Here is a 14,913-nt window from a genome sequence, read left to right as displayed (position 1 = left end):
CCCTGGACCATCTGCTCTAGGACAGCCCTGCAGGCGACGTTGCTGGCGTCAGTGGTGAGGCGTAAGGGCGCAGTAAGGTCCTGGTGGCACAAGGTTGATGCTCTGGCGAGGGCCATCTTCGTGTCGTGGAAGGCCTGCGCTTGTTCTGTTTCCCACGTCAGGTTTTTTGGTTTCCCTTTCAGGACCTGTGTTAGAGAGGACATGGTGTGGGCGACGCCAGGGATGAACCGGCAGTAGTAGTTTACCATCCCGATGAATTCTTGCAGGGATTTGACCGTAGTTGGGGTTGGAAACTTCTGCACCGCGTCCACCTTCAAGGCCATGGGGCGCACGCCTGCTGCGGAGATCTCGTGTCCAAGGATGTCCACCCTCTCGGCGCCGAAGGTGCACTTGTCGAACCGGATGACCAGCCCGTTTTCCTGCAGGTATTTCAGAACCGCTCGGACATGGTGTAGGTGCTTCTCCGGGGACCTGGAAAAAATTAAAATATCGGCGACATAGCAGATGCAGAAAGGCATGTCCCCCAGGATGCTGTCCATCAGGCGCTGGAAGGTGGCCCCTGCGTTTCTCAGGCCGAAGGTGGAGTAATGGAAGACGTAGGAGCTGAAGGGCGTGATGATGGCGGTCTTGGGTACATCCTTGGGGTGCACGGGAACCTAAAAATAAGATTTTAAAAGGTCCATTTTCGTGAAGATTTTCGCTCCATGGAGGGCCCCGATCAAATACCGCATGTTTGGCAAGGGGTAGTGATCGGGGGATCGTAGCGAGGTTGAGTCTCCTGTAGTCTCCACAGGGCCTCCAGGTGCCGTCAGGCTTCCTACCATGTGTAGGGGCGAAGCCCAAGGGCTTGACGCTTTCTGGCAGATACCCATTCGTTCCATTTCCGAGAACACCCTTTTTGCATCCTGAAGGCGGCCCGGAGGGAGTCGTCGGAACTTTGCGTGTGTCGGGGGCCCCGTGGTGGTGATGTGGTGGAATATTCCGCACTTGGGCGGCGTCCCCGCCACCTGACGAAGTTCCGGTTTGAAAACTTCGGGGAATTCCTACAGGAGGTTGCCGTACTTGTGGGGGGCGATGGTATAAATTGTGGGGGTGCCTGGGCCCGCTGCAAGCAGCGAGGAGGCGTTTGCGACCCACGTTAACCAGGAGGCCGTTATCCGCCCCCAGTAGTGGAATCCTGACGTCAGCGATGGTGAAATTCCAGACGTAGTTGCCCCCCAAGATGGATATCTCGAGGGACTTCGTGCCGTAGGAATGGATGGGGGTCCCGTTTGCGGCGACGAGGGCGGTTGGTTTGTCAGGCCCGCGGCTGCGGTCTTTTCCTGACGGCGGGAATATCGAGTGCATCGCCCCTGTGTCCACCAGCATCCTCCGGCTGGAGATCGCATCGCGGACATAAAACCCTACGGCGTGTGGTTCCGACGAGGCCGCTGCCACGGGCGACTTTGGTTTTGTCTGCCGTCGCCGTTTTTTGGCTGCTGGAAGGTGCAGGGGCTTTCGCATCTCCTGGAGTGTCTTCCGAACCTCCAGTGGTAGTGGCACCAGTAGTTTTCACCCAGCTGCGTGTGGGAGGACTTCCTCTGGGTCACGGCGCTGATCGCTTGCGTTGGGTTGTCTTCTTCTTCTTCTCCTTTCTCTGCGGCTAGGCATCGGGGAGCGGCGAGCCTTGCATTTTTGCTCGACAGCGTCAACTTTTTAGCTTTCTCCCATAGTTCGTCGTCGTGGAGGGTGTATGCGTCCATTAGCTGTCCTCGGACGTCTGGCTCCAGTTGCCACAGGAAAATTTCGCGGCTCAGGCAGATTTCCTTTTTCTTCCCATCGGGACCTACTTCGGGCAGGCGGAGGAGGCCCATCACTGTGTCCAGGCATCCTGTGGGTCGGCGCCTCGCATCGGGTTTGTAACTAGGTCGAGGGCGCGGGCGGCTTTCTCAGCGATGGGCGTGGAGTAGGCTGTCATGAGTCTTGTTTTTAATTCGTCGAGCGTGACAGGTTCGGTCTGTGCTCGACCGGTCAGCCAGGGAGTTATTCGGTTGAATACCTCTGCTGGGAGGACTGCCATGACGAGGTCAGCCTGCAGTACCTTGTCCGTAAGTCCCGCGACCCGGAATTGCCCTTCAGCTTGGATGAACCAGACGGTTAGGTTCGTTGTTGTGAAGGGGGGCATTTTGACAGCTTGAGCGGCAGCTGTGTGCGAGACTGTCGTCGAGGCAGGGGAGGCCTGGGTCTCTCACGCGGAACTGTCTGGGTCCATTGTCCTTTCTCACAAAACGGTCGACAGGGGTCGTAAATGGCGGGCCAAACCGTTTGAGGAACGCCTGAACACACCTTGGGAAGGTATGCCGTATTTAGTCCGTTAGAGGCATTGGTTTTTTTTCCACGGTAGGAGCTTTCAGAGATCTAAACTGAGGCGCCGTGTGAGTCCGCTAAAGATCTCTGAAGGTGAGCGGCGGTAGTTAGTCCCTTAACCAAAACCGCTTGGGTCACCGTCTAAACCGGGAGGTCACCAGTTGTGAGGTGTGGTCAAAGAGACAGGTAGAAGTGTACTGATCTTTATTACGTTGTTTGTTGTTGTTTAAGATTAAGCTGGCCTTGTGCCAGCACGGGCTCTTGCTCGTAGAGTAGCCCGTATGTCATATTAGTTTGAGATATGAGATGCTTAGGATATGCAACTTTATTGGTGATACATGAATGATGTGGTGAAGGTGATTTGATATTGAATGAAGGATTTGATGGGCAAGGTTGAAACCCTTTAAACCCTAAAGTACCCTTCAGTCGTAGGGAAAGCTGGATAGTTAGTTAAGTGTTGGCTAGTAGGAGAGACAGATTGGAAGAATGAAGTTTGAGTTGTAGGCACAGTTAGCTAGTAAGGTAGCTCGTGAAATTCTGAGACATATTCCTTTTCCGGTCCGGTTTCTTTGGGTGTGTGTTGTCTGGTGAGTGTGGTGGAGGGATAGTGATGAATGTGAGGGGAGGGGTGATGAAGGAGGCAAGAGATGAATGGGGTTGTCTGTTAAAGAGGTTTGTTTTTTTTTTTGTCTTTCATGTTATGTGGGTTAGGGTAGGATGGGGTAGTGGTCATGATTGTTGGCACCATGTGCTGTCCGTCAGGGTAGTGTTCTGTTCCTACCTTGGTGGTGGGTAGGAGCATAGGAAACCTGCTAATTCATGGGTGTTTGCTAGAATGTGCTTTGTGATTTGAGTGGTTGTACGTTCATTTCCTATGTACCTATCTCTTAGTTGCTCCGTTTCTGGACAGTCTAAGAGGTAGTGTTCTAGAGGTTCTTCTGGAATTCTTTCGCAGTACTTACATGGCTTGGGATCGCCTACTATCTTTTGCCAAGTGCATTGGTATCCAAGCCTTAGACGATGAATTATGACTGCTAGTGCTCTTGACATATCTTTGGGAATGTCATGTGGTTGCAGACTGGTGGTGTCTACATACCACTTTGCAGTGTTAGAGCCTCCAAAGACCGCTCTCCTGACTTTGCTTTCTTCTTGCACTTGACAGTATGCTGCGGCTTTGCTTTTAAGTTGAGTCAGTGAGTGATCTTTATTACAGGTAAGGGAAATTCAAATATACAGCATGCGGGCGGAAATGTGGTATCCGACCCGCGAGAGAGTAAAAGTGGGTCGGCGAGAGCCGGTTTGTGTTTCTTACGAGACATAACATAGAATATAAAAGTACATAAAATATGATCTTATAAGATATATACATTGGCGGAAAGCCCGCTGAACGCTCTCGAGGAGGGAAGTAAGAACAACGCGATTGTAGAATTATATAAAGAGAAAATTGCCACTCTCCATCTTTGGGGGGGATGCTTCTATCTTTCCTCTCAATGTTACAGTAACCGCGAATTTGGTAGCTCCAAATATCTTTGTTCAAGCCAATCGATAATCATTTGTAATGCTTTAATTTCCAAATCTGTCAAAATTTATATTTTGGAGTGTCCCCACTCTGCCGACATTCTCAAGTCGAGTTGGGAAGAAGCACTCCTACCAATCTTTCTACTTTTTTTTTGGGGGGGATGCGTCTATCTTTGCTCTCAATGTTACAGTAACGGTGCATTTGGTAGCTCCAAATTTCTTTATTTAAGCCAATTTCCAGTCATTTGTAATGTTTTAATTGCCAATTCTGTCAAAATTTGTTTGAAAGTCCTCACTCTGCCGACATTCTCAAGTCGAGTTGGGAAGAAGAGGAACGCCAACATTGTTTTGTTTTCGATGTGGCCTCTTAATTTAAATATAGCAAAAAGGCACCAGAAGGAGAACACCTGTTGTCCTTTTTGCAATGATGCAGTAGAAGACATATTTCATTTCCTTTTCTATGTTGATTACATATATAGAGGAACGGGTTAAAGCAATAGGGCTACAACAACCCTATGAAGAGAAGGAAAGTGACGTAGTGGGAAAATTTCTATTTTCAGGTAACAACGAAATAAGAAAAGAAACCATATACTTGATGTGGAAAAAAAGAGAGAAAAAAAGGAAAAAGCTAAACAAATAAACAAAAAAAAAAAAAATACCCAAGACTAAGAGGCGCCGTTGCAAAGGCATTGCCTCGACCCATAACTACTACTGTGGCCGGACGGTTCGGTTTGTTTGGTGTGAGTTTCGCTTTCTAGGCTTTCGCTGTGAAATTCCCGCAACGTCTGAAATAAGCCCCAGACACGAAAATGTCAGGTCTTGCCTCCCCTAGATCCCCAGCGGGTTCTGGGGACTTTGAATATGACGAGGAAAATGATGCGGACTTCGAGGATTCCCGAGACGATGACAGGGAAAGTGATGAAGGTGAGAAAGCTTCAAGCTTGGCTACGTCACCCTTTAATGTCGATCTTAATCAATCTTCTTTAAAAGAGAGTAAGTGTGGTAACATAGACCAAGATTAATGCCCGTAACTTTGTTCTTACGAGAATGTAAAGGTTTTTATACACTGTAGGCTACGAGTGGCACACCAGCGGCAAGAACGCTAACCTCAGACCCCCCAGAAATTCTTATGTCACTGTTTGATACAGTCTCGAGGTGTCTCTGCCGCTGTGAACCTCTTGAAGGGTAGTTTGCAGAACCCATTAAGACTGGGGTAAATGACCTGCGGCCACCGATCCTGGAATTACGAAATAATGGCATAGGGTAAACAACCGCATGGACTGGACCAACACACTGACGATCATGGCTTGCCACCCTCCGAAAAAGTACTTATAATGCGTCCTGACACCGGAGATGGGCATCAGTCACGACTTGTTGTTGGTGAGACACGGAGCTAAAGACCTCTACTCTCCTTTCGAAGTAAGTATTTTCTCCAAAGTTAGAAATTAAGGCCAAATTTAAAGCTTTAAACGGAGGGCAGTGAAAAGGGTGTCAACACAGTGCAAATCTCACCAAAATGCTTTTGAAATTTTTACTTACGCTTGAATATTTTAGAAGATTGACGCCATCTCAATCTTTGTGGGGTCGCTTGTGTCAACAAACTTCCCATTTCCTGTGATAAATCCGCACACCACTTGTACCCATAGACGCTGGGGCACTTTCATCACAACAATCGGAACACGGTCTCTACTAACCACGACGTTTTTAAGGCAACTACTGTTTTGGTAGAAGACGACAACGAAGCGTGCACTGGATAATTATTTGAATAAATAGTAAAACATCAATATTTTACATATTTATGATGATTAATTTGAAAATATTCGTTATTGATAAAGTAACTTGATTCTGACTCAAATTTATGTCATTATTTTTCGGAATTAGAACGTTCTTTTAAGTCCTGTATTATGACGTCACAACATCTTGACTTTTGTACCTACTGTAAATGAATTGCTATACTCAACTTTCTTGCAGAACAGTTTACCAACTATTCATGCAGATTGTTATCAGCTATTCATGTAATTGTCATAATCATAATGCGCATATACTATATCTTTATTGTTTACTTTTGGGATATATGAAGATGTTTTACTGCTGGATTACCGCCGTAGTGTGACGCAATCGCTTTTGCTCCCTGGGCCTCTGTCTGTTTTCGCACCATAAGAAATTAACGGGGCCGAATTTGCAATGACCAGAAAGTCGTTAAAAGAGGAAAGTTAGCATTGAGGGGCATATGTTTTGATTGAGAAAGATACAAATTTATACAATAGCTAGCTTGTAAAAAATACTTGATTACAAAAACCTTGATTGACAACTAAGCAGCATACCTACTACCCATGGGTTTCAGAAACAGACATGAATTAAATAAACATTTTGAAATAACAAAGTAAAATTAAACTAAATAATGAGTAAAGTAAACAGTTAAGGGAATAAAGCCTTGCACATCATAAACAGCGTCGTCTGCTGCTGCTTGTAACTGTGTTTGTTGAGTGAGTGCTTAGGAACCAGGAACAGCAACATGGTTCAAGTGCAATGTGGAGTGAATTACGACCAAAATGTCCATAGTAATTACAATCAAATAATCACTGTGGAGTTTCAGTTGTGATGGCAGTAAGGATAAAACCACTGATTACAAGGTAAAAGGGAATTCAGTTCAAACCATGACCCCGGGAATAACAAGTTTCATACTTTCACTAATATAGGCAACAAAATGTTGTTTTATTGTGCTGATTACAACTGCAATCTTGAGTAAGATCAATAAACGTTACATATATACGCTAACATTGTTCAAATGAGTGCTGGGAAAGATGGCGGACAGTCCGTGATTAGACCGGCCAACCACACAACTGCCGACAGATTGTATTTCAAAACTGCCTTGAAAACATGTTTTACGAAGAGCGTCACATACTTATTTTAGTTCGAATGGGGTTTTCATATATCACATTATTTTGACGAAACTTCAATCTTTTGAATGGTATGGCTTAGAGTTGTACAGGCAGTCCCGGGTTACGACGGTGTTGGCATACGACGTTCCGAGGTTACGACGCTTGTCAATAGGACGTTATTTCCAGGGGTTACGACGCCTACAACGCTTCATCTGGGAGATGAAATGCGACACAAAAATGCAAAATAATCAATATTTGAAGGTTTTTTTATGAAAAATGCCATAAGAATGCAGTTTACATAGTTTTCAATGCACCCAAAGCATTAAAAGTAAGGTTTGTTCATGAAACTTACCTGTCAGATATATATATAGCTGTATTTTCTGGCGTCCGACAGAATTTCAAAACTCGCGGCACACGTAGTGGGCGGCCAAGTGGTAGTACCCATTCCCGCCGCTGGGAGGCGGATATCAGGAACCATTCCCATTTTCTATTCATATTTTTTCTGTCGCCGGTGCTGGAAACAACTGTTTATGTGGATTGACTTTTGGTATCGACTTCTGGATTGTTGGATTGGTTTTTGATTTTGGATTGGCTTTTCTGTGTACATGATGTCGGGATCAAGTACTGGGAGTTTCAGAGTGTGTGTGAGGAGTGAATGTAAGGTGAGGCTTCTTAAACCTTCAGTTGATCCTCACACAGTTTGTATGGAATGCAGGGGGCATGTTTGCTTGGTTGATGATCGGTGCAATGAATGCAAGGATTTGTCAGATGATAAATGGAAGATGTATGAGACCTATCGACGTAAATTGGAGCGCGATAGAGTCAGGAGGTCTTCCTCTAAGAGCAGTTCTACAAAAGGTAAGGAATGTAACATTTCTCCTCCTCTAACACTGGTAGATTTTGTTCAACCTAATCCTGTTTTGTTGCCTTCGGGCCCTATTGCTGTGTCTGGAGAAGGTAACACCCTTTCGCTGATTCTTGAGTCTATTCGCGCTCTTGAATCGAAAGTGTTGGCCTTAGAAACTGGCCCTGTGAAAGTTTGTGATAGTGCCCCTAGTGTTGTGGAGGGGGCGTCAGATCGGCCCCATAATGCCTCTAGGCCTAGACCTCTATTGGACTCCCAGGACTCAGGGAGTGGGTATGTCGAAAGCCGCAAGAGGGTTACGGGGGCTCCCCACCGATCTGGCGTCCCTTCGGCAGGCCTTGTTGCTAAGTCCCAGGCTGCCAAGGAGCGCGCACGAGCGCGCGTCCTGAAGGATTGCTTTTCGTCCTCCGAAGCGTCCTCCCCGCGCAAGGGGTGGAGCGCTCAGAGAGACTCGCGTCCGTTGAAAAGGACTTTCCGTTTTGAGGACGCTTCACGTCCTATGTCACCACTTTCGTCAGAGGACGCGTATGACGCTTTTCCTCCTCAGAGAGAGGTAGAGCCTCAACCGACGAGGAACGTTGGTTTGCGCGCACAGGCGTGTTCCCACCTGGGATGCAGGTAGCTGTACCTGCTTAGAAGGAAGGAGGCGTCCCTCGCCCCTCGCCTTCTCGCAGGGTCAGTCCTGCCCCTTCTTATGCTCCTTCGTCACCTACGAAGGATATCCTGTGTCCCTTCAGGACCAGATTACGTCTCTCATGGCTCAAAGGACTCGCCCAGCAGCAGCCGAGCCTAAGCGGAGAAAGGACGTTAGGCTGCCCGTCAAGAGGACGAAGCAGTCTCATTCTCTCTCGTCTCGTTCGTCTCTCTCTCCACCTCCGGATCGTCACCGTTCTCGTTCTCTGAGTAGATCTTTCGCACACGCTTTGGAGGACGCTCGGCAGGATGCTCGTCGTTCGAAGCAGGACGCTTTGCGCTCTCGACAGGGCGCTTTTGAGGACGCTCGCCGTTCGAAGCAGGACGCTTTGCGCTCTCGGCAGGACGCTTTTGAGGACGCTCGGCAGGATGCTCGCCGTTCGAAGCAGGACGCTTTTCGGACGAGGCAGGACGCTTTTGAGGACGCTCAGCAGGACGCTTGCTTGGCTAAGCAGGACGCTTTTGGCCCGCTCTCGTCAGGAAGCTCGCGCTTCCTCTTGTAGGGACGTGTCTGATAAGACAGTAAGACGTTCCGTTGCTTCAAAGGACGCGCTGCGTTCGCAGGATGTCCATTGTCCGTCCTTCAAAGGATCGTCGTAAGGGCGATTCCGTACCTGAAGCGGTGACTTCCAATCAACGGAAGTCTTTGTTCAGGCCTAAGACTGCTGGACGTACGCCCTCTCCGGATGGACGTTCTCCAGTTCCTCTTCGGGAGGAAGGGGAACTTAGTAGTCCAGGGAGTTCAGTCGAAGAAGAACCTCCTGTAGCTTCAGCTGTCTCGGACTATAAGGTTCTTGTGCGGCTGTTACGTTCATCCTTCGGGGATAAGTTTCAGCCTGCAGCCCCTAGGTCTCCTCCCTCTCAACTTTCGTCTTCTAAGTCTGTTAAGAGCCCTGAGTTCGTCGAAATGAAGACGTCGCTTTCGACCAAGAGGGCTTTCAAGAAGCTACAAGATTTTATGTCTCGAAGGAAGGACCAGGGCAAGACCACTTTCGCCCTTCCTCCCTCTAGACTCTCCGGGAAAGGAGGAATTTGGTATGAAACCAAGGAGGACGTGGGAGTAAAGGTTCCTTCGTCAGCTCTTGGGGACTTCTCCAGTTTAGTGGCCATCAGAGGAGGTCCCTCTTATCGTCTGCTAAGGTGTCCTGGACTCCTGTGGAGACGGACCACCACTTGAAGGGACTGCTGCGCACTTTGAGTGTCTTTAATTTCTTAGACTGGTGCTTGGGAGTTTTGGACCTTCAGTCTAGAAGTCCTGATTCTCTCAGTCTGGGGGAGCTGTCCAGCGTGTTGTCGTGTATGGACAAGGCCGTCAGGGATGGTTCGGAAGAGCTAGTTTCTCATTTTGGAACGGCTTTCCTAAAGAAAAGAGCTCTGTTATGTAATTGTTCCGATACGTAATACAAACCCTCGGTCCTTTAACAATAGGAAGGTAACTAGCGGCAGCTGGGACGGTCGTAAGCTTCGAACAAGGGGAGAACGGTAGTTAACTGCTTGTCCGGTCGTGCGCGCGCCGCGCGCCCGGGCGGTGAAGAAACACTTTTGCTTTCGGCCGTGGTGTGACAGGACGTGTTCGTCATCGCTCTGCCCGCTATTTTCGTCGTGTGCTTTGGATGTTACAATTTCTTCTGACTGGTTTGTTTGTGGTCTTGAATGAAATTGTAAGTACTCTTTTTTCATTTTTTCATTGAGTGAAGATTAATTAATCATGGATCAAGAAGAGCTTTGCCGCGCCCACCAGCTGCCCGTAGAGTGTGTCCCGGGCTGGAGGGCGTAAATGCGGCGGAGGTTCCGCTCTTACCCAGATATTGATCCTCATGAGTTATGTTTTCGGTGTCGGGGGCGAGAATGCTCCCGAACCGAACCATGTAATGTCTGTGTAAATTGGTCCGAGGCGCAGTGGGTGCTGTACGAGGGTAGGAAGAGGCGTAGGTTGACCAAGGAGTCGTCGGAAAGCTCTCCAGCGACTCCTTTGGTTACGGATACCTCGTCATCCTTCCTGCCTCCAGCTCAGCCCCACGATTGCGCCTTCCCCTGCGGGGGGGGTTTCGGAGTCCTTCTCCTCACTCGATCCGTCGAGTGTGGAGGAGGGTGCCCGATACCCGGATGTGCAATTGTATTCGGGGTCTTCCGTCCGCTCTGGGTGGGGTTCGTCCTCCCCCAGGTGAGGGTGCCCCTCTAACTGACCCGACTGTTCCTCCCCTCAGGTGTGCCTTCTGTGAGTGACGACCTTGGACAGGTGTGGGCGTCGTTGGGACTGCAGGCGCCCCCAGTATCCAGGGCTTGATTCAACGGCTAGCTGGGGTGAGTCGGCAGTGGTAACTCATGGTGTGGTTACAACAACGACCAATACTGTGTCAACACCCAGCGTACGCCGCCCCTCCTCATGTGGTGTATACGCAGCACATTGCGTCAGTGACCTCCAACGGCGTCAATTCAAATGCCGATCGCTGCCGTACCTAAGAGGGGCGTGCCGCCGCCACCTGGGTTTTTATGTGCTGCCGACGCCCGACTTTCGCTGCCAAAACCAAAAGTTCGCCCCTGGATCTACCGCCCGTCCCCAATGATGAGTTTGGCTGAGATGGAGAGGTCTGTGACGCCGGACTATGCTGCCGTACCTGCGTACCTGCAGCGAGTGTTGCTGGCCCAGCCCCCTCGCGCCGCTCCATCGAAGCGCGCGGGTGCGGGACTCTAATGTTGATGTTGCTGCTGGTGCTGGTCCTGCTGGTGCTGGTCCTATTGGTGCTGGTCCTGCTGCTGCTGGTCCTGCGGGTGCTGGTCCTGCTGGTGCTGGTCCTGATGGTGTGTCCTGCTGCTGATGTTCCTGCCGCTCCTGCCGCCCTGCCTGCCCCTGCCCAAGTCGCGTCTTGTCATGGAGGTGCTGCACCGTCTCAGGTCTTTCCGGACAGGATCAGTCGGGGCGCTGCATTCGGCAATTGGCCCGACTTTTCCGTGGATGGAAGACCTGACGTCCGTCCTGAGAGAGCTGACGAAGAAGAGAAGAAGAAGAAGGAAGAATGTCGTCGTCGTCTTCATCGTCTTCTTCGTCGTCTGTTGCCGCTCTTCCCCTTCGACCTTCTAAGGGCTTCCAAGCCGAAAAGATAAGAAGGAAGGCTGCCTCCTCCCCCCCCTAAGAAGGCTCCTACGGGACCTTCGAAGGGCCCGTCTCGCTCTGGCGTGACGGGGGTGCTTCTGCTGGTCCTCCTGTTCCCTCGGGAACGGGGGCCCCCGTTCCTCTTCTGATAAGAAGAAGAAGACGGGGGACCAAGGATTGTGCTGGCTACTGCTGGTTACATCCGCGCCTGGTCTTAGTAGCACGCTGCTAAGTCAGGTACCGGCTCGACTTCTCGTTCGCGAGAAGGTCCGAGTGTACGGTCTCCTTCGGGCGACCGTGCAGCCAACGTCAAGACGCCTGAGCTTGCTCACCGTCACGACAGAGGCACGGAGCAGAAGACTGTCGAGAGTCGCGCAAGTGACGCTCGCCAGGCCAGCGGCCGCTCTCGTAGCGACCAGCCGGTACCTCGGGTTGACGTGACGGTCTCTGACCGGCCACGGGTTGAGGCTGAGAAGAGGTCCCCTCGACCAACGGCACCAGCTTCGGCTGGTACCAGCGGTTTGACGTGCCGTGAGGACGCTCACCGGTCTCACCGCGAAAGCGAGCTCTGCAGATCACCTGACCGCCGCTCCCACCCACAGGGACCGGACGGAGGACGGTGGCCAGCAGCAGCTCGTCTGACGCACGAGATCGGGGTGGGGTCGACGTGCTCAGTCGTGCCGCTCGCCACAGTGAGCGGCACGACCAGGCCTGCAGTACGATCCCCACCGCGGGTTGGTGATCGGCTACAGCCCCCCACGTACGCTGGTCCTGCCAGCGAACGGGGGGGGAGCGTCAGGTCTGTCTCTCCTATACCTTCAACTTCCTCTGGGCTACACCGGGAAGAGCGAGGTACCCTAGGAGTGATCGTGAAGGTGCGCCGCTCACGATCCCGCCACGACGCCGCACGAACCAGGCATGGTTTTAGGACCAGCCAGGTCGTACGCGCAAGTGGTTGGAGGCGACCGTCAGGGGTCTGTTGCTGTTCCTCCTTCTGAAGGAGGAGTGGGGTCTCGAGAGCTGCTCCTGTTGGAGGGACTGGACGGTCCTACTCCTCAGGACGCTGTGACTCCTGAGATCCAGAGGAACTTTGCCCAGGTTTATTGCGCTGATTCGTCAGCACAACGACCTGGGGAAGGATCGCCGCTACCACCATCTGAGCCCACGTCCCGGCTCGAGTCATTTTGGGGCCCGAAGAGGGAACCCAAATTGACGGTGGGACTGCCGCGATCGGAGCTTGCAGACTCAGTCCTTGACCAGTGGAGAATTTCGTCTCAGGAACGAGAGGACTCACTTAAGTCAGGACGGTCTTCCAAGCTACTTCCTCCTCCTCTGCAGCGACAGCGGATGTTTCTACGATGCCTATCAGTAGATCCAATACCGCCCAAACAGGTTAACCCGGAGCTAGCTAGGCTAACTCCAGGTGTGTCCCTGCAGCAGCTCCTGTCAGAGAACCTATGGTTCTCGCAGCAGGAGGCACTGGGCCTGGAAGCTACCGCTATGGCAGCTTTCCAGGCAGTCTCTTGGTTGGATCTGTGGTCCCTCACAGTATCCAAGGTTCGCGGCCGACGCCGGGGGCGCTGCCCTCGAAGACGACCCCGACTTCAGGAGACTGTGCCAGTCTGGAGGTAGGGCCATCTCCTACCTCGCCCATCAGACGGCAAACCTGTGGGCCAACTTGGTTCTCCGTCGTAGGGACGCTGTCCTTAGACGAGTAGCCAAGGGGGCCGGGCGTGAAGCGGTAAATGGACTAACGTAACGGACCAATGAAGAGTTCCTCCGCTCTCTTTCCCGGAGAGATGGTGGACGCTGCGGTGGAAAGACGGCGCACTGATGACAGTGACCGTCTGGTTCACCAGGCAGTTACGAAGAGGTTTCTGGGGCAACCTCGTACATCTGCGGCTAAGCCTAAGAGTTTAGCTAGCGCTTCCTCGGCTGCTAAGACGGCTGCTCCATCGAAGCCCCGAGGAAAGACTCTTCCTGCTTCAACTTCTAGTAAAGGAGGCCGTAACCAGCCCTCCTCCCAGCCCTCCTTTCCCCCGAGGAGGTGCTGGGAAGAAGTCGAAGCGAGGTGGGAAACGCTAGGGACGGCGTTCCCCCCCCCTCCCCTACCAGCTGCCGGAAGTGGGGGGGTGCCTGGCGAGCCATTGGGCAACTTGGCAGCGCTACGGTGCCGAGACCTGGGATAGTAGACGTCCTTCGGGAGGGATATCTACTACCCTTCGAATCTCGGCCACCCCTCACCTCCAACCCGGTCCATCTGCAGACAATATGTTCTGGGATCCTCAAAGGACGACGCTCTTCGGCAGGAGATCAAGACCATGCTGACCAAACGAGCTGTAGAAGTCGTAGTGGATCGGTCACCGGGCTTTTACAGCCGCCTTTTCTTAGTGGAAAAGGCATCGGGGGGCTGGCGCCCGGTGATAGATCTCTCTCCACCTGAACCGATTTGTTCGCCAGACTCGGTTCAAGATGGAGACGGCACGTTCCGTGCTGGACTCCATCAGGGAGAACGACTTCATGCTTTCAGTGGACCTGAAGGATGCGTATTTCAAATACCATCCATCAGTCCCTCCAGAAAGTACCTCCGCTTCATCTTCGACGGGACGGTGTACCAATTCAGGGCACTTTGCTTCGGTCTCTCAACCGCCCCACAGGTGTTTCACGAGAGTGTTCACGCTGGTGTCTGCTTGGGGCCCATTCGCACGGGATAACGTCTTCTGAGGTATCTCGACGATTGGCTGGTCCTGCCGACTCCCGCTCGCAGTTGCTGCAGGACAGGGATCGACTTCTAAAGTTTTGTCGCGATCCTGGGGATCGTGATAAACTACGAGAAGTCCGATCTCGAACCCAAGCAGAAGATTGAAGTACCTGGGTAATGCTGATCGATACGGTAGCAGCTCAAGTCCGCCCCGCAGACTTGAGGATCAGCAAATTCAGGGTTCGGGAGGCAGCCGTCCGGTTTCCTGTCTCGGCAGGAACAGGCAGCTCAGCAATGGCAAGTCGTGATCGGCCACCTGTCGTCACTCGAGAAGTTAGTTCCTCACGGACGTCTTCACCTGCGGTCTCTCCAGTGGAGACTAAGGGAGAGTTGGTCACAGGTAAAGGATCCACCTTACTTCCCCGTGTCCATCACGGAGAAGGTGAGGCAGGACCTAGCCTGGTGGCTCGACGACAGGAACCTCTTAAGAGGAGTGCCCCTACGCACTCCCCCCCCGGAGATGCTGCTGTTCTCAGACGCATCGACCGAGGGATGGGGCGCACACCTGGAGGAGTTGCTGGCTGCAGGGGTGTGGGGGACCATCACGACAAGCACCTTCACATCAATGTCCTGGAACTCAAGGCGGCGTTTTACGCTCTCCAAGAGTTCCAAGACCGCTTTGATGGGACACTCAGTGGTGTTGATGTGCGACAACACCACGGTAGTGGCATACGTCAACAAGCAGGGGGGCCTAGTGTCTCTCCCGCTACACCAGTTGACGGTGCAGGTGCACGAGTGGGCCACGGCTCACTCG

General features: G+C 51.7%; 1 protein-coding gene across 1 annotated transcript in view; it reads left to right on the top strand.

Annotated features, from left to right (window-relative positions):
• Nucleotides 1–4,550: 4,550 nt before the first annotated feature.
• Nucleotides 4,551–14,913, top strand: part of LOC135207055 (sin3 histone deacetylase corepressor complex component SDS3-like) — a 59,831-nt gene continuing 49,468 nt past the window's right edge. Inside the window, exon 1 of the mRNA XM_064238690.1 lies at nucleotides 4,551–4,788. Coding sequence (XP_064094760.1) covers nucleotides 4,726–4,788 — 63 coding nt within the window. The 5' untranslated portion in view covers nucleotides 4,551–4,725. The remainder of the gene's footprint in view (nucleotides 4,789–14,913) is intronic.

The sequence above is a fragment of the Macrobrachium nipponense genome, chromosome 31, assembly GCF_015104395.2.
Source record: "Macrobrachium nipponense isolate FS-2020 chromosome 31, ASM1510439v2, whole genome shotgun sequence".
NCBI lineage: Eukaryota > Metazoa > Arthropoda > Malacostraca > Decapoda > Palaemonidae > Macrobrachium > Macrobrachium nipponense.
The sequence above is the reverse complement of the archived record's forward strand: the minus strand, read 5'-3'. Positions and strand labels throughout refer to the sequence as shown.